This window comes from Bos indicus, chromosome 13 (assembly GCF_029378745.1).
Source record: "Bos indicus isolate NIAB-ARS_2022 breed Sahiwal x Tharparkar chromosome 13, NIAB-ARS_B.indTharparkar_mat_pri_1.0, whole genome shotgun sequence".
Classification (NCBI taxonomy): Eukaryota; Metazoa; Chordata; class Mammalia; order Artiodactyla; family Bovidae; genus Bos; species Bos indicus.
Window position 1 is genome coordinate 20,341,284 of NC_091772.1, and position 22,413 is coordinate 20,363,696.

The 22,413-nt window shown below is 37.0% G+C and overlaps 1 protein-coding gene across 25 annotated transcripts in view; it reads right to left on the reverse strand.

Annotated features, from left to right (window-relative positions):
- CCDC7 (coiled-coil domain containing 7) overlaps window positions 1-22,413 on the reverse strand; it is a 275,288-nt gene extending 252,875 nt beyond the window's left edge. For 14 of the 25 annotated variants that reach the window (XM_070800783.1, XM_070800790.1, XM_070800784.1 and 11 more), the window contains exons 1-9: window positions 22,182-22,412; window positions 19,311-19,640; window positions 17,534-17,626; window positions 11,714-11,797; window positions 10,632-10,652; window positions 10,296-10,328; window positions 8,617-8,783; window positions 4,270-4,331; window positions 2,274-2,330 (exon numbers count right to left, since the gene is read on the reverse strand). In XM_070800783.1, coding sequence (XP_070656884.1) covers window positions 2,274-2,330; window positions 4,270-4,331; window positions 8,617-8,783; window positions 10,296-10,328; window positions 10,632-10,652; window positions 11,714-11,797; window positions 17,534-17,626; window positions 19,311-19,589 — 796 coding nt within the window. In that variant the 5' untranslated portion in view covers window positions 19,590-19,640; window positions 22,182-22,412. The other 11 variants (XM_070800792.1, XM_070800801.1, XM_070800800.1 and 8 more) reach the window with 6 other exon arrangements.

The following is a 22,413-nucleotide window of genomic DNA, read 5'->3' on the forward strand; positions in this document are numbered from 1 at the left end:
TGTATATGCTGACAAAACTCACTGCTATATGTGAGAACCAAACAACGAGGAAACAGCAGAAATGTGCAACATATAACAAGGGGACCAAATAAATCAAGTATATCAAGATGCTAAGTAAACCAGAGACCTTGCTTTGGGAGGGTCAGTACTCCCTGAATATTCAGAGTATATTGGAAGAAGTCAGCTTTAGAAGAATAAAATTCAGAATTTCTTATAGGTAAGAAAGTATTTAATAATGCTTATACAGAAAGTAATATGGTATAACAAACAATATTTTAAAATTAATCCAATAAAAGCATAGCACATAATTTTAAATTATGTCCTGTATACAGTAAAAGTTTACAAAGAAATCAAGTATTATTTATGTCACAATCTGAAAAACAGTTCTCAAGAGGGAGAAAGGACCCTGCTATGGACTGAGTATTTGTGTTCACCCAAATTCATGTTAAAATCCTAATCTCCAATACAATAATAATTAGAGATGGGGTCTTTGAGAGATTATTAAATCATGAGAATGGAGCCATGTGAGACACAAGAGAGCTTGCTTGCTCTCTCTTCATGGTCTCTCCATTATTTAAGGACATAGCAAGAAGATGTCCATCTGCAATACAGGAAGGAAGCTCTCATCAGAACCTGACCAGGATGCAACCTTGATTTGAACTTCTCAGCCTCCAGAACCATGAGAAATACATTTCTATTGCTTAATCCACTAGTCTATGGCGATTTGTTATGGCAGCCCCTAAAATGGGTCCATATCTACAATTCTACTAGTTCAGGAATTTCAGCTCAGTAGCATAGAACGTGTAGATGAGAATATTACATATCCATTGCCAAATGGAACAGCTTGGAAAATCATCCAATTGCTCTTCCTCAAGACCTCATTCTGAATTACCTTAAAACAGAAGAAAAAAGATCAGAGACTCCAAGTCTCATTGAACTGTTCTATTATAGTTAAGACCCTTTTCTGAGCAGAGTGTCTCTGGTTAACAAAGTGGTTTAAAAGTTAAAGTAGCCAAATTTTTCCTTAAAAATTATGAGTAAAATTTTTACTTGTAAAAATAGTAAAAATTTTACTATTTTAGAATGGTTTTATGATTAGAAGACGTGTTCCATTGGTCTATAAGTGGGCACAGAGACCTCTGTTTTTGTCCATGATGGTGCATCAGGGACCAGAGTTACACTTTCACTTTAAACCTATTAAAAACTGGACAAATATACGATATAGTATTCAGAAAACAGAAGGGACAAGGCAGTAATCCTTCACAGAAGGAAAACAAAGAATTGCTCAATGATGACCCTACCTTACTGCCTGAAGTTCAGACCACAGCATAAGGAAGGGAAACCCATATAAAGTTACTGGTCTTGAGTTCACAGACAAGGTTTAGAGACTGGAGAGGCCAAAGCAGCTAGAATTCACAGGGCACAGTAGTAGACAGAAGACAGTGGCATAGATTGAGGAAGAGCGAGCTCCACAGACATGCAAATGGTTCCCCCTAAAGCAGAGAGAGACTTTTACTGTCTACTCCAAAGCTCTAGATATCTTTCTATCCAACCTACTCAGTCAGGGCTGCCTCAAATCAGAAGTCTCTATAGATCTTGGGAGTACTGTAGAACGTATAGCAGGCCTTCATTTAAACATGACACTGTTAGAGTTTATAGCTGAAGCTGAAAGAACAGGATTACCATCAACTTTTTCCAACCAAGTCTTATTTTCCACTTCCAAAACAGTATTCCACAGCACACATAACATGATTGTTTGAAAATTCTCCCCAGTATTAAGACATAAAAAAGGCAGTTTCTCCTTTCTGTTGATAAGTAGTCAGAAGTTTGAATTCTAGCAGCTCTTTATATTCATGAATTGATAGGTACTCAGCTACAAAGTATAAGTGTATATGGGATGATCTGTAATTCACAGTAACAGAGTCTACAAATGACCTCTTAAATTTATCACTGCTCCTTCCTCAAAGGTCTACCACCTCTGAAACACTTTTGTAGCATATTCTAATCATAATTAAAAATCCTCCACGCCAAGTAATAACATGGAACTCCTTAAAAATGAGTCTATTAAAAAAAAAAACAAAACAGTATTTTTGGTAGGCAGTAGCTAAGTAAGAATTTCAATATTTACTTGATAGCCAGCTCAAGTGTATGGCTCCAAACTACGGGGAATTTATGTTTTAACTTAACAACTATTATTTTAAATTATAGAAAATTATAGAAATACACATAACAGAAGTTATTAATACAATGATGTTTAATGAGTAGAAACTTACGTGGCTCAGTCACAGAAACATCTGTAATTTCTTCAGTTGAGTGTGTTTTTATGAATTCTGAAATAATTAATAGTTATAAGTTTCAATATCAATCATATATATCAATTGAATTTAAATTTCATATTTTTTTAAATAACTCATTCAAGAGAAAATTCCTGGGCTTCCCTGGTGGCTCACTGGTAAAGAATCTGCTTGCCAGTGCAGGAGACACAGGTTCAATCGCTGGTTGGGGAAGATGCTGCATGGAGCAGAGCAACTGAGCCTGCACCACAACTACTGAGTCTGAACTCAGGAGCCTGTAAGTCACAACTACTGAAGCCCAGGCATGCTCTGCCACAAAGAGGAGCCTGTGCACTGCACCTAGAGAGTAGCCCCAGCTCTCTCCAAGTGGAGAAAATCCTGCACAGCAACGAAGACCCAGCACAATCAAATGCAAGTAAATATTTTTTTAAAAAGAGAACACAAAAAGTCTAAGAAAAGCAACAAAGCTGCCAATATTGTAGATTCTCTGAATCAGGCAACAAATTGTAACATCTAAAAAAATGTGCGTAACAACTGAGTGATATGAACTCACCATTTTCTCAACAAAACTTGCTTTTCCTCTTATATTCTCCCAGTTACGATTACCATCATCTAATCTCCCTTCCTTTCATATCCAAATCTGCCCCCTTTCCTCTCTTATTTGTACTCTAATACAGTTGAATTGGTGTATCACTATGCAGTTACAGGAGAAGGCAATGGCAACCCACTCCAGTACTCTTGCCTGGAAAATCCCATGGACAGAGGAACCTGGTAGTCTGCAGTCCATGGGGTTGCACAGAGTCGGACATGACTGAAGCGACTTAGCAGCAGCAACAGGCACTTATCACACATTTAAGATACAACAGTTAACTTCCCTTTCTTACTCCCAACCCCCAAATCTACCTTCTCAAAGTGGCCAGAATAATCCAAAATTCAACATGCCACTTCCCTATAAAAAAAAGTCTTCAATAATTCTCTAATTAAATATATTGGCGGGGGTGGGGGGGAGAAAGTGTTCCTTAGCACAGAATCTAATCCTTTGGCATAGGCTTTCTCCTATCTTATCCCTTCCTATTACTCCATACTTGAATACCATACCAGTAGTAAGGTGGCCCTAGTGATAAGAACCCACCTGCCAATGGAGGAGACAGAGGAAATGCAGGTTTGATCCTTGAGTTAGGAAGATACTCTGGAGGAGCACATGGCAACCCACGCCAGTATTCTTGCCTGGAGAATCCCATGGACAGAGGAGCCTAGAGGGCTATGGTCCACGGCGTCGCAGAGTTGGACATGACTGAAGCAACTGAGCACACACACGCGGTAATTCCCTATTCATGCTGTTTCTCATGCTATACCCTCTTCTTAAAATACCAAATATCTCCCTTCTACACTTGACAAAATCTTACTGATCCATTGTTGTTGTTGTTTAGTCACAACATTGTGTTTGACTCTGCAACCCCATGGATTGTAGCCCTCCAGACTCCTTTGCCATGGGATTTCCCAGGCAAGAAAACTGGAATGGGTTGCCATTTCCTTCTGCAAGGGATGTTGCAGACCCCGGGATGAAATCCACATCTCCTGCACTGGAAGGCAGATTCTATACCACTGAGGCCACCAGAGAAGCCCTTTAAGGTTGCATAAAACCTTAAGTCTCTCAAGCTGAACAAGCTGGCTCCTTTCTATGGAATCATGGCAAATAACACATATCTTTTTCATGCATTACACTATATTAAGATAATACATAATATGCTTGTATCCATGCCATGTTGTGGATTTTGAGGGTAAAAACCAAGTTTTATTAATTTTGTATACTCCCAGAATTTGAAACATAAGACCTTGTACTGAAAAGATCAATTACTACTGAATATCTTTATCATTGTATAATTTATATGGCTATAAATTTTTACACTTTAAATCTCAAAATGTTAGTGTATTTAGGAAACCCTATAAAGCCTGGACTTGAGCAAAATATCACCTTCAATTTTCTGCTTCACAGTTTCATAAGTTTGCACATCTTCTGGTGGAATTCCACTATCCCTGTTAAAATTTAAATAAATAAAACATATTATCAAACAATTTAAATTACACTTAAGAACCAGAATATATGTTCTAGACATATGCAGTTTGTAAAATAAAATTTAATGTTTTCTTTAACCTTTATTCAGACATTAAGGTAAATTATCTAGTAAATAAGTAAAAAGTATCAAACTATGTAATTCTATGAATTCTATATATTGACAGAGTGTATTCCATGAATATAACTGGGCATATTCCATGAATATAATTAGGCATACCATGTATATGACGTATTCTATGAATATAATTAGGTATACCAACAACCACATAAATGAACCTAGTAAAAATATATTTGGTATAAGCATGACATTTCTTTATATCAATGTATTATTAATATGTAATCAATTGTTAAGAGCACAAGTTCTAGAGTCAGACTGCTTGGCTCAAAACCTATTTTATCCATTTACTAACTATGTGATCTTGGGTAAGTCATTTAACCTGAGCCTCAGTTTCTTAATCTATCAAAATTGGGTATTAGGGTACCTATTTCATAAAGTAGTTGTAGGACCAAAAGACACACATAAAGTTACTAGGAAAATACCTAGCACACATCTGATGCTTAAATTTCAAGTATTAACATATGAAATTAATCCTATGCTTCATAATAGATAGCACAGGTGAATTTATAACTGAACCTCTGAACCAAGGCTCTGTTATGCAGTTCCCATTGAAGCCAACACAAGTATCATTCCCTTCATTCCTTTAAGTCTAGTCATTGACATATGGAAAGATCAATGAAGTTACTGCATAATAAATAGTAGCCTCTACCAACGACGGGTATTTTCTATTTTAACACTGTAAAATGAAAGGGTTTTGTTAATGCTTAATGTAACAAAATGGTTGTTGATTAAACGGAACGTTTTACTAGGATAAGTTACTATACCAGATATGGTTAGGGATAAGGGAACAAATGAGTTGAATTAAGGTATCCATAAAAACTCATATTTATTTACTATTTATTACATGTAATAGGAAATATGTAGATGTGCATGACTGGTTCTGATCTTAAGAAAGTAACAATCTTGACAGGAAAACTTACACATGAATAATCAAATTAATAACTTATGAAGTTAAATTGGTAGCTAATCATTAATTCACAATAAAACTATTAGGTATATTATTTGTTGTCAAACAATAGGGGACAAGAAAGAAGTAAAAAAAGAAGAGATCTCTACAGGATGGATTTCTCAACCCCAGTACTATCGACATTTTAGACTGGATAATTCTTTGTTGTAGGGGCCTGTCTTGTGTATTTTAGAATGCAGTGTCTCTGACCTGTACCTAGTAAGTGCCAGTAGCATTCTTCCACTTCCTAGTTGTGACAATCAAAGTGTCTACATACAAATGTCTTCTGGGGCACAAAATAGCCCTCATGTGAGAATCAGTGCTATAATGAAGCTCTACCATGGCACTCTATCAACATTACACAGGTTCATAAAGTCTACATAAATAAGACTTGACAGCAGCCAGATCCAAATCTTAATTCAATGCCCTAAAATTTCTGCTAGAGAAAGAGAAGATAAGCCTGGTGAAGAGAGTCCATTAGATAGCTTCTCATTCCTGTCTCATGGAAGACTGACACAAACTTATTTTTCATCTATCCCCTATTTCCAGTTGAACACGGGGCCTCCTACCCCTCTCTTCCTTACAGCCCAGCTGAAGGATTCCATTAAGACTATAAAGATGCATACAGCAGAAACTAACACAACACTGCAAATCAACCATACTCCAATAAAAAACAATAAAAAATAAGATATTATAAAGATGCATGGCTCTAGTTTAGACTTTTCTCCTTTCACGTCAGCAACAAATTGCTTCTCTAGCCTGTCACCTGGTCCCTTCTGCTCTGTGTCATCCTGTGGAACAAGGAACACAGGGAGCTGACACCATGCTGATCTTGCTCTTGCTGTTGGCCTAAGTAATTCAACACCATTTGTGCCCACTGTCTCCGTATTACCCTAATATTCCAAAGTATGATAAGTCAGTCTCATGGCTACCACTATGCTGCTACTTCGGGGCTGCCTGCTTGCCAATAATATAAACAAAAGTATGTTTGAAAAATAGTTTTAAGATACAATGAAAGAGGATAGAAAGTACTGAGGAAGTTTAGCAGAATGAATTGGAAATAATTGGGCAAATTATGAAGTTTATGAAGATTATAAATCAGATAATACTAAGTGAAATATCTCAAAACTGGAATTTTGTTCAGGCTAACTTTTCACTAAGGGAGAAAAGGTCTGATATTCATACAGTGGTATTATATAACAGTAACACTGGGATTCCACTGACCCAATTGGAAAATAGCTCTTCCCTGAGCCATTCAAGTTTCTGCCAACTGCCCTGCCCCCTCAACCTTTCCAGGATCCAGCACCTAAAGGAGTAATCCTTAGCACATACAGGACCCTGTTTCAGTGATAATATCTATTCTAATCAGTTGGTGCCCATATTATCCTGGTTCTTCATATATTTGGCACTACCACCAAGAACAAAACAGTATGTGCCCAAAGAATATAAATTACACACGCACATTTTTTTCTAGAACCAAAAAAATTTTAAAAAGGAAAATTATAGTTTGGGTTGGAAATAAAAGCAGAGTAAAAGTATTTTATGTCAAATATAGAAGGAAATGCTGCCATTTGTGACAATATGGATGAACCTTGATGATGTTACACCAAGTGAAGTAAGTCAGAGAAAGATGATTAATGTGTTATTTCGCTTACATGCAGAGGCTAAAAACTCAAATTCTTAGAACCAGAAAGTAAAATGGTGGCTGCCAGGGGCTGAAGGGGGTTAGGAAGACGGGCTAATGTTGGTCAAAAAGTACAAACTTTCAGTTATAAGTTGAAAAAGTTCTAAAGATCTAATGTACAGCATGGTGCTTACTGTTCATAATACCACTATTATCATATACCTGAAATTGCTAAAAGAGTAGATCTGAAGTGTTCTCAAGGAAAAATAATAACCACAGAGGTACAATATATTCTATGAAGATACCCTATGAAGATATTATACAATGATTTACTCATCTACTTCATTTCAAGAGAGCTAAACCTCAATAGACAACAGAAGTATTCTTGTAATCATTTTAATCTTCCTCCCACCTACCAAAAAAAAAGGATTTTCTCAACTATAAAGTAGTAATTCATTCTTTGGAACATATCCCTGTTCATATGCAATACCAGCAATGGTGTTCTTGAATAATGAAATATTTCACTATGCCTTAAATATATTATGGAAGACACCAAATCAAACTGAGAAAAGAATTTATAAACCAGATATTTCAAAGCCAGTAGTGTTCAACAGAACTTTCAAACCATAGCTACATGTGGCTACTAAGCACTTGAAATGTTGTATGACTAAAAAAATTGGTTTTTTAATTAAATTGAATTTTAATAGGCACAGGTGCCTAGAACCATTTCAAACTACTAAAAATTTCAAGTAGGAGTGAGCTAATTATATCTTCTAATTTGATCTGGTCCCATCACTTCATGGGAAATAGACGGGGAAACAGTGGAAACAGTGTCAGACTTTATTTTTTTGGGCTCCCAAATCACTGCAGATGGTGACTGCAGCCATGAAATTAAAAGACGCTTACTCCTTGGAAGGAAAGTTATGACCAACCTAGATAGTGTATTCAAAAGCAGAGACATTACTTTGCCAACAAAGGTCTGTCTAGTCAAGGCTATGGTTTTTCCTGTGGTCATGTATGGATGTGAGAGTTGGACTGTGAAGAAGGCTGAGCGCCAAAGAATTGATGCTTTTGAACTGTGGTGTTGGAGAAGACTCTTGAGAGTCCCTTGGACTGCAAGGAGATCCAACCAGTCCATTCTGAAGGAGATCAGCCCTGGGATTTCTTTGGAAGGAATGATGCTAAAGCTGAAACTCCAGTACTTTGGCCACCTCATGCGAAGAGTTGACTCATTGGAAAAGACTCTGATGCTGGGAGGGATTGGGGGCAGGAGGAGAAGGGGACGACAGAGGATGAGATGGCTGGATGGCATCACTGACTCGATGGACGTGAGTCTGGGTGAACTCCGGGAGTTGGTGATGGACAGGGAGGCCTGGCGTGCTGCGATTCATGGGGTCACAAAGAGTCGGACACAACTGAGCGACTGAACTGAACTGAATTTGATTTAGAAGCTCTATGTACAGTATAATACCTGAATCATTATCTTATAAGCATTACTAATTATATACCTACTCTTACTTTTTTAAATTCTTTTAATGCTTTTAACATTTTACTTACTTGGGTTTAGACAACAGTTCTCTGAAGTTGCCTTTAGACCCTTCTTTAAGGCGATTTTTCAGTTCTTCAAGTTTGTGTACCTGCTTTACTATTTGTGCAATGCTTAAACTGACTGTTTTATCAGGTGTTGGAAACTCTGCTTCTGAAAAAGTTTGATCTTTGCTTATCTAAAAATAATAAAATTATTCAATTACTTGGGAAATACTCATTATGCTCCCATACCTCAAAGAAACTTCATTTCACTTATATCTAAATAAATTTTATATTGTCAATCTATAACTATAATGAAATACTAATTTTACAAATATACTTATATGAGCAACTCCCTAGCAACAGAATTACAGTAAGTGTTGGTTTTTATATGTCAAAACTCAAATCCAATCTTCTGTTTATTTTTTTTAATATATAAGGATTTTAAGTAAGTTAAATAACAATTTTAGCAGAATCAGTTAAAGGTAACTCAAAATATTTAAAAAAGAATGCTAATCCTTGGGATGAGAGGATAAGTTAGGAAAAAAGTAGTTAAGCCATAGTCTTTGCGGCATAGCAAAGAGAAATTCTAACACTGCGAATTTAAAACAGATACTTCACCTTACGAACATTAACCTGGAATGGGATTAAAGATATAACAGCATGAAGTACTGGGTGATGTCCTAGAAGTCTGAGACTGTGGGATGAAGAACAAATGGAAGGGAAGCAGGAGATAAAGAAATACCTTATGGACAAAGGCAAGATCCCAAATAAGAGGATACCAGTTATAAACTGAACCTTTAGTGAGATAGCAATCAGCTACAATTATCCATATACTGCATGTCATCAAAAATACACTCTCTATTGTCCCTGTTTATAGCAGTGGAACATTTCTATCTTGACAGGCAGCATGGTATTAACCTTTGTCAGCAGAGGGTCCTGAAAATTTAGAGGAGGAAGAAGCTTTTCTTCCAAGTTCTGTCATCTCTCTGCTTAATCCTAGGGCAGCACACTGTGTAACTAGTACTATTCACCTACAGCAAGTTTTAACAGCACCCACCCCCATGGATGGCTTTCTGGCAGGTCCCTGGTATGGCACATTCCCCACAGGCATCTTCTCTCAGAACTTTAATTGGACTAAACAATAAACACAGCCAAGGCAGAACTAGTATAATTCTCTAACTCCCTAAAGCTACCCAGGAAATCATTCTGCTGTATTAATAACATATATAAAATCTTTTTCAAAGTGGAATTTAAAGCCCATAAGGATAGGGACCAGCATTCCTCAAACTGGTGGCAAAAATGTGAAAATGAAAGTATTAAAAAATCATTAAAGTAACATTAAATTTAAAGAAAAACAAATACAAAATTTTATGAATAAGCATATATCATACTATGAATTTTTACACAGGAGAAATCTTTAAGTTGATAAGGCCTCGTGTCACTTATTTACTATTTTAGTAAATTATGGAAAAAATAAGTTAAAATTCCATTTCAATTTTAGAAGAATGAGTCAAATTCAAAGTAAGCCAGATAATACAGGAATATTGTGTATAAATCACTAAAAAACATTTTATTCTACCTATTTATTCCTCCTCTTTCTAAGTCAAAAGATTATAACCAATGGTTATTAAAATTCTTAAATTTATACTTAAAATTGGTTTTCAAATGAGACAAAATATTTAATTAATAAGAAATGCTATGCTTACCTCTTCCATCTGATTGACCTGTCGCTGAAACCACTTTTTAAAAAAGAAAACAAAAAGAAATATTGACAACTTAATTTCTGCAGTGAAATAAATGAGTCTGTATGTCTATGTGTATGTGTGTATCTATGTATCAAATATTAGCCCTACATCAAATATCATTTTATCCTAGTGTTCAGAATGGAGCTGATGCCACATAAAACTGAAACATAAATTTTTAAATATATATAGTAGCAAGTTTGGGAGCTTTTGTTTTTCATTTCTTCAAAACTTAGAAAACTCTTTTTCATTTATATGCATTTCTGTATTAAATTATAGTAAGCAATATATTGAACATACCTTAAAAAGAGATTCCAAAATCTGGAAAATAAAGTTTTAATTAAAACACTTAAAAATAAAATTCTTACAACATAAAATATCTAATTCAAGTCTCTTGAAATTTTTAATCACCAAAATATACTAGTTACTAAAATACACCTATAAATCTATAATCCAAATCACAACAATTTTATATTTACAGATGGTTTTTAGTATATCTTGCCAAGACAATTTAGTTCTAGGAAAAAAAGAATTTTCCATCCTTAATAGATCTATATTAAAAAAACTCAACTCACATTTATGATTTCATGTATTTTCTTAATATAGGTAAGAAAAGAAAATTTAAATTCCTCTCAGAAAAGCACTATTTTTTCCACGGAGCAGATAGTACAATAATGAAAAGCATTATCATTATTATTTTTTAAATATAACTTTGCTATACTAAAAGATCTAAGAATCAAGATATAAAATATTACACTACTACTTGTTTTTTTTAATGGAAAATGCAAAGAACTAGTTTTGTAGATTGAGAGAAAATGAATACACAAAACCCATGACACAGTCTAAAATACCAATATTTACCACTTTCAAAATGTAATGCTAAACTGATAACCTTTGCCACAAAAACAACCAAACTCAATCACAACCAAGTAAAACTTATTAAAGAAAAATTTTATTACAAACATTCAGGCAGGAAGAAAAGTTGCTTAACTGAAAGAAATCAGAATAAGAATAGGGAATTTCCTGGCAGTCCGTACTCACTTTAAAAACAATAAAATGTAAATACTACATATGAAAATACTAATGACCCATTCAATGCTATAAATAAAGGAAAATCCACAGAAATAAATGCCTATGATGATAAATAATGCTTTCCAATGCCTTTTATAACAACTTAAGGCACCATACCTAGACTAATATTGCTGACTGGATAGTCATATTTAACATCAAACAGCAAATATAACTAAGTATTTTTTTACTAAAATGCTACTAATAACTAACAATAATTTAATTAGTAATTATCAGTTTATATTGTTTTATCATTGTAAACTTATGATTAAAATATTAAGTAACATACTTGGCAGTTCACATAGAATACATACATTATGTTCTTCCTTAGCTGCTGCTTCTAACTGAGTTGCAAATTGTGAACAACATATTAAGAATGAAGTCAGATCATCCCCAACCTTATGAAAAAAGCAGCAAAACACAGTCACTTTTATTTCAGAATTCATATGCATATCCATCCATATTTCAGTATTCTTAACTATTTTTTAAAATAGCTTTGTATGTGTAAATTATGTGCCTTGAAATGCATCAAGATAGGAAACCATGTTCACTACACTAGCAAATTCTCCTGGAAAGAAAGTACATTCTGAGAAGTGGTTCAATAATGACATATACCCAACTATGTCTTTCCTTACATTCTCCTTTACACAGATGCAGAATATCAGGCATTCCAGCCTTCAGACTCCTGAAATTTGCAGGTAGCCAAAAACAAAATATAGGACTTCCCTGGTGGCTCAGACGGTAAAGCGTCTGTCTACAATGCGGGATACCTGGGTTCTATCCCTGGGTCGGGAAGATTCCCTGGAGAAGGAAATGGCAACCCACTCCAGTACTCTTGCCTAGAAAATCCCATGGATGGAGGAGCCTGGTGTCCATGGGGTCGCAAAGAGTCGGACACGACTGAGCGACAAAAAAAAATTTTAAATATACAAACTATACAAAAATATAAAATATATAAAAACAAAATATACACTTAAATATGCATTATAGTAATGCTTTGTGTTAGAAATGAATGTTGACTATGACTTCTGATTTATAAGCATACTTACCAAGAGGTATAGTCTTTCATCCTCATTTAATGAGCAATAGAAATTTTTGAAGAAAAAGTTACATATTAAAATGTCACAATGACTAAATCACTTTTAGTAGAGCTGCTGCTGCTAAGTCACTTCAGTCATGTCTAACTCTGTGCAACCCCATAGACAGCAGCCCACCAGGCTCCACCATCCCTGGGATTCTCCAGGCAAGAACACTGGAGTGGGTTGCCATTTCCTTCTCCAATGCATGAAAGTGAAAAGTGAAAGGGAAGTTGCTCAGTTGTGTCCGACTCTTGGCAACCCCGTGGACTGCAGCCCACCGGGCTCCTCTGTCCATGGGAGTTTCCAGGCAAGAGTACTGGAGTGGGGTGCCATCGCCTTCTCCAAATGTACAGTAGTACCTGGAGCTTATTAAGAGTACTGGAGTGGGGCGCCATTGCCTTCTCCGTTCAGTAGAACAATGATGTGTAAATCAGACAATTGACCAAAGATTTTTTAAAAATCTCAGATGCTTATACACAGTTATAACATTCTCAACAGAATGTTCTCCAGGAGGAATATGTTCCCTCAACATTACATTTTAAACACACTCAAGTTCATACTTTTTTTTATCATGGTAAAAACTGATAGTCATATAGGAGACAGAGGGGGAAACTAGTCATTCAGGAGAGTGGTAAAATGAATTAACCAGAATTATTCACCAATAGAAAATGAGACCATCTGAATACTTGGGGATTTCCTCCCACCTATATTCAGGTCACAAATAGAAGATGAAGATCAATTTGATCAAGATAAACATTCTTTTTCAAGTATACATGGAAATTATCCAGGACACATGCTGGGCCACAAAGTAAGCCTCACTAAATATAAGAAAATTGAAATCATATCAAGCAAACTGTCTGACGCTGTGATGCCAGAAATCTATTACAAGGAAAAAAAACCTGCAAAAAACACAAGTACATGGAGGCCAAACATTATGCTACTAAACAACCAATGGTTCACTGAAGAAATCAAAGATGAAATAAAAAAATACCCAGAGACAAATGAAAATGAGAACATTATGACCCAAAAACTATGGAATGCAGCTAAAGCAGTTCTATAGAGGGAAGTTTATAGCAATACAAGCTTATGTCTGGCAAGGAGAAAAATCTTAAACAACCTAACTTATACCTAAAACAATTACAAAGAACAAATAAAACCCCAGGTTAGTAGAATAAAAGAAATCGTAAAGAATCAGAGCTGAAATAAATTATAGACTAAAAGAAAAAAAATAGAAACGACCAATGAAACTAAAAGCTAGTTCTTTGAAAAATTAAAATTGATAAACTTTTAGCAAGAGTCATCAAGAAAAGAAGGGAGAGAACACCAATCAATAAAATTAGAAGTGAAAAAGCAAAAGTTACAACCAAACCATAGAAATACAAAAGATTATTAGACTACCATGAGCAACTATAGGCCAATAAAATGGACAACTTCAAAGAAAACAAAAACAAATAGAAAATATGAACAATTATCAGAAATGAAATTGAAAGCGCAATTTTAAAACTCCCAATAAGCAGAAGTCCAGGATCAGATGACTTCACAGGGGAATTCTACCAAATATTTAGAGAAGAATTAACACCTATCCTTCTGAAAATATTCTAAAAAACTGTAGAGGAAACAACACTTCCAAACTCATGCTATTAGGCCATCATCAGTTCAGTTCAGTTCAGTCGCTCAGTTGTGTCCAACTCTTTGCGACCCCATGAATCGCAGCACGCCAGGCCTCCCTGCCCATCACCAATTCCCAGAGTTCACTCAAACTCATGTCCATTGAGTCGGTGATGCCATCCAGCCATCTCATTCTCTGTCGTCCCCTTCTCCTCCTGCCCCCAATCCCTCCCAGCATCAGAGGCTTTTCCAATGAGTCAACTCTTCGCATCAGGTGGCCAAAGTACTGGAGTTTCAGCTTTAGCATCAGTCCTTCCAATGAACATCCAGGACTGATCTCCTTTAGAATGGACTGGTTGGATCTCCTTGCAGTCCAAGGGACTCTCAAGAGTCTTCTCCAACACCATAGTTCAAAAGCATCAATTCTTCGGCGCTCAGCTTTCTTCACAGTCCAACTCACACATCCATACATGACCACTGGAAAAACCATAGCCTTGACTAGGCGGACCTTTGTTGGCAAAGTAATGTCTCTGCTTTTCAATGTGCTATCTAGGTTGGTCATAACTTTCCTTCCAAGGAGTAAATGTCTTTTAATTTCATGGCTGCAATCACCATTTGCAGTGATTTGGGAGCCCAAAAAAATAAAGTCTGACACTGTTTCCACTGTTTCCCCATCTATTTCCCAGGAAGTGATGGGACCAGATGCCATGATCTTTGTTTTCTGAATGTTGAGCTTTAAGCCAACTTTTTCACTCTCCACTTTCACTTTCATCAAGAGGCTTCTGAGTTCCTCTTCACTTTCTGCCATAAGGGTGGTGTCATCTGCATATCTGAGGTTATTGATATTTCTCCTGGCAATCTTGATTCCAGCTTGTGCTTCTTCCAGCCCAGTATTTCTCACGATGTACTCTGCATAGAAGTTAAATAAGCAGGATGACAATATACAGTCTTGATGTACTCCTTTTCCTATTTGGAACCAGTCTGTTGTTCCATGTCCAGTTCTAACTGTTGCTTCCTGACCTGCATATAGGTTTCTCAAGAGGCAGGTCAAGTGGTCTGGTATTCCCATCTCTTTCAGAATTTTCCACAGTTTATTGTGATCCACACAGTCAAAGGCTTTGGCATAGTCAATAAAGCAGAAATAGATGTTTTTCTGGAACTCTCTTGCTTTTTCCATGATCCAGCAGATGTTGGCAATTTGATCTCTGGTTCCTCTGCCTTTCCTAAAACCAGCTTGAACATCTGGAAGTTCACGGTTCACGTATTGCTGAACGTCCAAGGAGTGGTGGCTGCGCGGGAGCAGGAGGCCTGAGAGGAGCTACTCCACCTTCAAGGTCCAGAGGAGCGGCCGTCACGAGATATCCCTCGTCCAAGGTAAGAGGCAGCAGCTGCGCTTTGATGGAGCAGCCGTGAAGAGATACCCCACGTTCAAGGTAAAAGAAACCCAACTAAGATGGTAGGTGTTGCGAGAGGGCATCAGAGGGCAGACACACTAGTCAATCTAATCACATGGACCACAGCCTTGTCTAACTCAATGAAACTAAGCCATACTGTGTGGGGCCACCCAAGATGGGAGAGTCATGGTGGAGAGATCTGACAGAATGTGGTCCACTGGAGAAGGGAATGGCAAACCACTTCAGTATTCTTGCCTTGAGAACCCCATGAACAGTATGAAAAGGCAAAATGATAGGATACTGAAAGAGGAACTCCCCAGGTCAGTAGGTGCCCAATATGCTACTGGAGGTCAGTGGAGAAATAACTCCAAAAAGAATGAAGGGATGGAGCCAAAGCAAAAACAATACCCAGTTGTGGATGTGACTGGTGATAGAAGCAAGGTCTGATGCTGTAAAGAGCAATATTGCATAAGAACCTGGAATGTTAGGTCCATGAATCAAGGCAAATTGGAAGTGGTCAAACAGGAGATGGCAAGAGTGAACGTCAACATTCTAGGAATGAGCAAACTAAAATGGACTAGAATGGGTGAATTTAACTCAGATGACCCTTATATCTACTACTGTGGGCTGGAATCCCTTAGAAGAAATGGAATAGCCATCATGGTCAACAAGAGAGTCTGAAATGCAGTACTTGGATGCAATCTCAAAAACGACAGAATGATCTCTGTTCATTTCCAAGGCCATTGTCACTCTGATACAAAAATCAGACACACCATGAAAAAGAAAATTATAGGACACTATCACTGATAAACATAGATGAAAAAATCCTCAAAATACTAGCAAACCCTACCCCAACAGTACGTTACAAGGACCATAAAATAAGATCAAGTGGGATTTATCTGAGGGATGCAAGGGTTTTTCAATATCTGCAATCAATATGATACACCTTAAGAATAAAAACCATATGATAATCTCAACAGATGCAGAAAACATTTCTGATAAAATTCAACATCTAGTTATGATTAAAAAAAAAAAAAAAACTCTTTAGAAAGTGGGAATCGGGACTTCCCTGGTGGTTAAGAATCTGCCATGCAATGAATGGATGTGGGTTCGATTCCTGGTGGGGGAACTAAGAGCCTGCATGCTATATAGCACGGCCAAAAAGAGACAGAAAAAGGAGGAAATAAAAACATTCAGATTGGACAGTAAGAAGTAAAACTGTCCTTATTTTAAGATGACATAATTGCTTAGGTACAAAACCCCGAAGTATCTATAGAAAGATCCTAGAATGAAAAACAGTACATTGAGCAAGTTGGTAAGATATAAGATCAACACATGAAAATCACTCATATTTTTATATACTAATAACAAGGGGAAAAAATAAAAAACACAATGCCATTAAAAGTCATTCCAAGTAGCATGATATTAATGTATAAATCTAAAGAAAAATATACCAGATCTGTATGATGAAAATTACAGAATGCTGAAAAAATAAATCAAACAAGAAAAAGAAATCAAATAAACCAAGAAACATACTGTGTTTGAAAGACCCAACACAATCATTGGGTTTGAAATATCCAACATAGTTATTTTATTACATGAAGCCAAACCCAAATCCCTAACTAACAAAATTAATTATAAAATATAATCACTTTAATAGTTACATCATTTCAATATATACAATGAAGATATTTGTTAAAATTCAATAATCACTTCAATGTTTGGGATTCTTTTATTTAGCAAACCAAAAAATAGAAAAATAATTTCTTAACCCAATAAAGACTGCACATTTGCAAATCAACTCCAACCAAAGCTTAAATATTAAGCAGGAGATTCATTAGCATCAAAAGTAAGCTCAAGATACAGATATGCCTTACTTAAACTTTAAGATAAGTATTTGGCAGAGGATGGAAAAAATCAGTACAGTACTTTCAGGTTTCCTAAGATGATCATTTTCATGGATGGTGAATTCAGAAAACATATATAGATTCTAAAAGAAAATCTTAGCCCTTTACAGCATTAATGTCTCTACATTAGCATTACATACACTTACAGAAAAGTTTAATTCTTCATGTTCAGGCTTCACAACTGCTTTTTCTCCATTTTGAGTGCCATATCCATAGGTTTCTTCCAAACTGGAAACCACCTATGAGAAAAATCAAAGTGAATTATGTACTTACAGTGTAAAAATTGTATTTATTAATATATTAAACATAAAAATGTACTTAATCAACCATGTCAGAATCATTTTAGCAGTAAGACTTATTTCTGCGAGTGCCATACACTTAAATTTTCCATCTCATGCCCCACCTCACATCATCCTGAAGAAGCAGTATAAGCAATAGTCCTTGATGCCTCTCAATGAAGGCAGGCCCTATGACTCTTCCATTTCCCATTGAAGGAAGAGTCTATGAACAGCTGAAGCCTCAACTCTACTTACCACCTCAAAATCTGACTTGACTTTCTTTTCTTCCTTAAGAGATGAGGAAAAATAAGAGAGATGGAGACCACAAAGCAATATGTTTTTAAAGGAAATTCTCTGAGCTAACCCTTTGAACTTTGAGCAAACTTGTACTTTGGAAGTTTGATAAACTATACTTTTTGTATATTTGTGCTATCCCTCACTGTTCTCACTTGGTATTGGGTGCATGTACAACTCAATTCTGGATCAATGTGCAAAAAAGAAACTCAGAGAAAAGGAGATTTCCCCCCCTTCCATCACTGAGAACTAGAGTTTCTAAAGTGCAGAGAAGAGCTAACAGAGCAAGCATGAAACTTAGAAAGGCCTATTCTTAGAAAGATCTGCTTATGTCTCAGAACCTGTATTTCAGGAGGATCCCCACTGTTTGCTGACTGATGATAATGGCTCACTGTCCCTAAATTCACTGTACAAACTGTATGATTTATGCTGAACACCTGCTTTCCTTCGGGGAGTATGGAATTTTGATACATGCAGTCACGAAATCAAAAGATGCTTGTTCTTTGTCTATGACAAACCTAGACAGTGTATTAAAAAGCAGAGACATCACTTTGCCCACAAAGGTTTGTATAGTCAAAACTATGCCTTTTCCAGTAGTCAGGTGCAGATGTAAGAGTTAGACCATAAAGAAGGCTGAGCACTGAAGAATTGATGCCTTCAAATTATGGTGCTGGAGAAGATTCTTGAGAGTCCCTTGAACAACAAGGAGTTCAAACCAGTCAATCCTAAAGGAAATCAACCCTGAATAATCATTGAAAGGACTGATGCTGAAGCACCAATACTTAGGCCACCTGATAGGAAGCGCCAACTCACTGGAAAAGATTCTTCATGTTGGGAAAGATTGAGGGAAGGAGGAGAAGGGGGCAACAGAGGATGAGATGGTTGGATGGCATACTGATTCAATGGACATGAGTTTGAGCAAACTTTGGGAGACAGTGAAGGACAAAGAAGCCTGGTGTGCTGCAGTCCACGGATTCACAAAGAATCTGATACAACTGAGCTAGTGAACAACAAAAAGGCAGAGAGTACCAAGATGACCAACCTCCAATGAAACACTGGGCATTGAGTCTCTAATAAATTCTTCTGGTATACATTTCACATGTGTTGCCACAATTTGCTGTTGGGGGAATTGAGCATGTCCTGTGTGACTCCAAAGGTAAAGAAATCTAGGAAGCTTGGACCTGGTTTCCTCCAGACTTCATCCCATGTGCCTTTTCCTTTTGCTGATTTTGCTTTTCTTTCACTATATCTTAGCTATCAATATGACCATATGCTGAGTCCAGTGTGTCTTCTCAGGAAATCAATAAACCTGGAAATGGTTATGGGGATCAAGCATCAACAAGTATCTTACCATCTTCAGATGTTTGGTAATTTTCCTGATCAATTCATCTTCTGCTATTAACTCCTTTGTCTTACTTGATGGAATGGGCAAAGCATACCTTACAATGGATTCTCCTGTTGGTGGAGATTTTAAGACCATCGGTTCAAGTTTATCACGTACTACTTTTGCACTATGTTTTTCCTTTGGTTTAGGTGACAATGGTGAATTAAATAGTCCTTTTTTAAATGTTAATTCTGGAACGTTTACCAATTTACTACTAGAGGTCAACAGATGCTTTACTGGCTTCATTTTGTTATTTACTTAGCTTCTGAATTATAGATGAAAAATCTGTATTCCTCCCTGTGAATAAAACATTAAGATTTCAGATTAAAGATAATGGAAGATTAAAAATAATGAAATAATGCCACTTGCAACATGAATGGACATGGTGATTATCATACTAACTGAAGTAAGTCAGACAGAGACAAAAACCACATGATATCACTTATCTGCAGAATCTTTAAAAAAAAAAAAAGATACAAATGAACTTATTTACAAGACAGAAACAAAATCACAGAATTAGAAAACAAACTTCTGGTTACTAAAAGGTAAAGGTTGGGGGAACAGATAAATCTGGAGCTTAGGATTGGCATGTATACACTACTATATTTAAAATAAATAACAAGGACCTACTGTATAGCATGGGGACCTCTACTCAATACTCTGTAATAACCTAAATGGGAAAAGAACTTGAAAAAATATAGATATATATGTACACACTAACTCAATTTGCCAACTAAGTGCTAACTTTCTGAAATTAACATATTATAAATCAATTATACTTCAATACAAAACAAAAAAAATTTTAAAGAAACAAAAAGGATAGCAGGATTATCAACTGACATGAAGATGGTGAATCCTAAAATCAACTCTGGAGAAATTACAAAATGGAGAGGGAAACATTCCTAACAGCAACAACTAAAACCCGTGAAAACCCCCCAGACGTGTGATTTATGAGTGGGCATTTAGGACAGGTGCTGAAAGGCAGGAAGAAGACAGTGGCAACAGTGAAAGAATGTATTTAGAAAACTTTAAAATTTTATTTTTACCTTTCCCCCATTCTTGAGCTAACACATGCCTTTTATGCATATTATTATTTCCACAGAAAGTAATAGCCTTTCAGCAGAGCAATATGAGGGCAGCACCAAAGTCATGACGGACTAAATAAGGAAGTAAGACCGGCAGGCCTTAAGCTTTCATCCTCCTACTTCTCTTTGTCCAAAGCTGATTAACATTCAGGACAATGCCTCCTCCCCAACAGTTTAAAAGCATGTGCTTGACCCTGGGAATTGTCTGATAGACTGGCATAATTAAGATGAAATAGCATTGGTTCCCTGTTGTCTGAAGCACTCCACACCTAGATTAGTCCCACTGTTGTAATCTGAAGTATGTCCTCTAAAAACACATGTTCAAGTCCTAACCCTTGATACCTGGGAATATGATCATATTAAATCATATTGGATTAGGGTGGGCCCTAAACCCATTGACTGGTGTTACTATAAGAAAGGAAGGTAAAGACACTTGTGCATAGACATAAAAGGAAGAAAGCTATGAAATGACAAGGGCAGAGATTGGAGGGGTGCAGCCATAAGCCACGGAATATTAAGGATTGCCAGCATCTACCAGAAGCTGAAAAGAAGCAAGAGAGGATTCTTCCCTAGAACTTTCAGGCGGACCACAGCCCTGCCAATATCTTGATTTCAGACTCAGGCTCCAGAATGATGAAATAATAAATTTCTCTCACAATAAACTGTTTCAGGGACTTCCCAGGTGGCCCAAGTAGTTAAGACTCTGTGCTCCCCAATCCCTGGTCAGAGAACTAGAGTCTGCATGATGAAATGAAAAATACTCCCTGCAGCAACTAAAGATCCCACCTGCCACAACTAACACCCCACACAACCAAATAAATTTTAAAAATAAATTGTTTTAAGTCACCTTATTTGTGGCACTTTGGTACCACAGTCCTAGGAAACTAATTTGCTGATTGAAATGATTCAATAGAAAGAAAAAAGTATGACTGAGAGAGAGGGAATTGCTGTGAAGAAGTCCTTGCGTAAACAAAAAGAAAAGGGTTTTAAGGCACAAATGGGCCAACTGCACTTTAGAGGAGGGAACAGAGCAAGTTTATCTAAGATAGAAGATGGGAATGCAGAGATAATGGGCTACTTTAAGAAATCAACAGAAAAGGATGGAAAATTCACCAGGTGCTAGTAATTAACCTAACAAACCACTCCATCAAGCACATCACAATTTTTAAAAAGTTACGTGTGGTGAATACTTACAAAAAAATACTTAGAATTTTACACCTCCGTTCCATTTAACCCTCCTAACAGTGCCAGGAGGTTGATTCTGTCTCACCAGAAATTGACCCAAGGTTACCGGCACGCTGGTTCAGTGGTAAAGAAACCGACTGCCTATGAAGGAGATGCGGGTCTGATCCCTGGTCTGGAAGATCCCCTGGAGGAGGACAAAAAAACCCACTCCCGTATTCTTGCCTGGAGAATCCCATGGACAACAGGAGCCTGGCGGGCTACAGCCCACGGGGTCACACAGAGTCAGACTCACTGAGCAACTGAACAACAACCAGTCACTTTTCACCACGAAGACAAATGTATAGTGTTCCTTCAAGGATTCGCTTGATACCATTTCAAGCATTTTAAAGAAACATTATAGAAAAGGGGGAGCGAGGGGACATTATAGAAAATGTGGGTACACGGACGACTGGCCTTAAAGTCTGCATCAAGATAAGAAAGCGGAGAGAAAAACAAAGCTGCTTCTGCCAGAGAAACCAGTGGAAACGCTTGGTGAGGACGAGGGAGGTAGCTCACCCCCTCGGTGTACCTGCTGACGCTGCGGGCACTCAGGCTACTGGGTGGGCTGGCGCTGCCGTGGCTGGCTCTAAGGTGAACACGTTGGAAATTCTGAGCCTCCCGCACTTGCTGCAGGACTGAAGCCTGCAAATCCTGCAGACTCCAGCCCTGCTGTTTTACAAATGGACATTTGTGCTGAAAGGAAAGGGCGGGTTCCGACGACCCGCGACGGCAGCTACCAGCGCCGAACGCCAGCCGTCGCC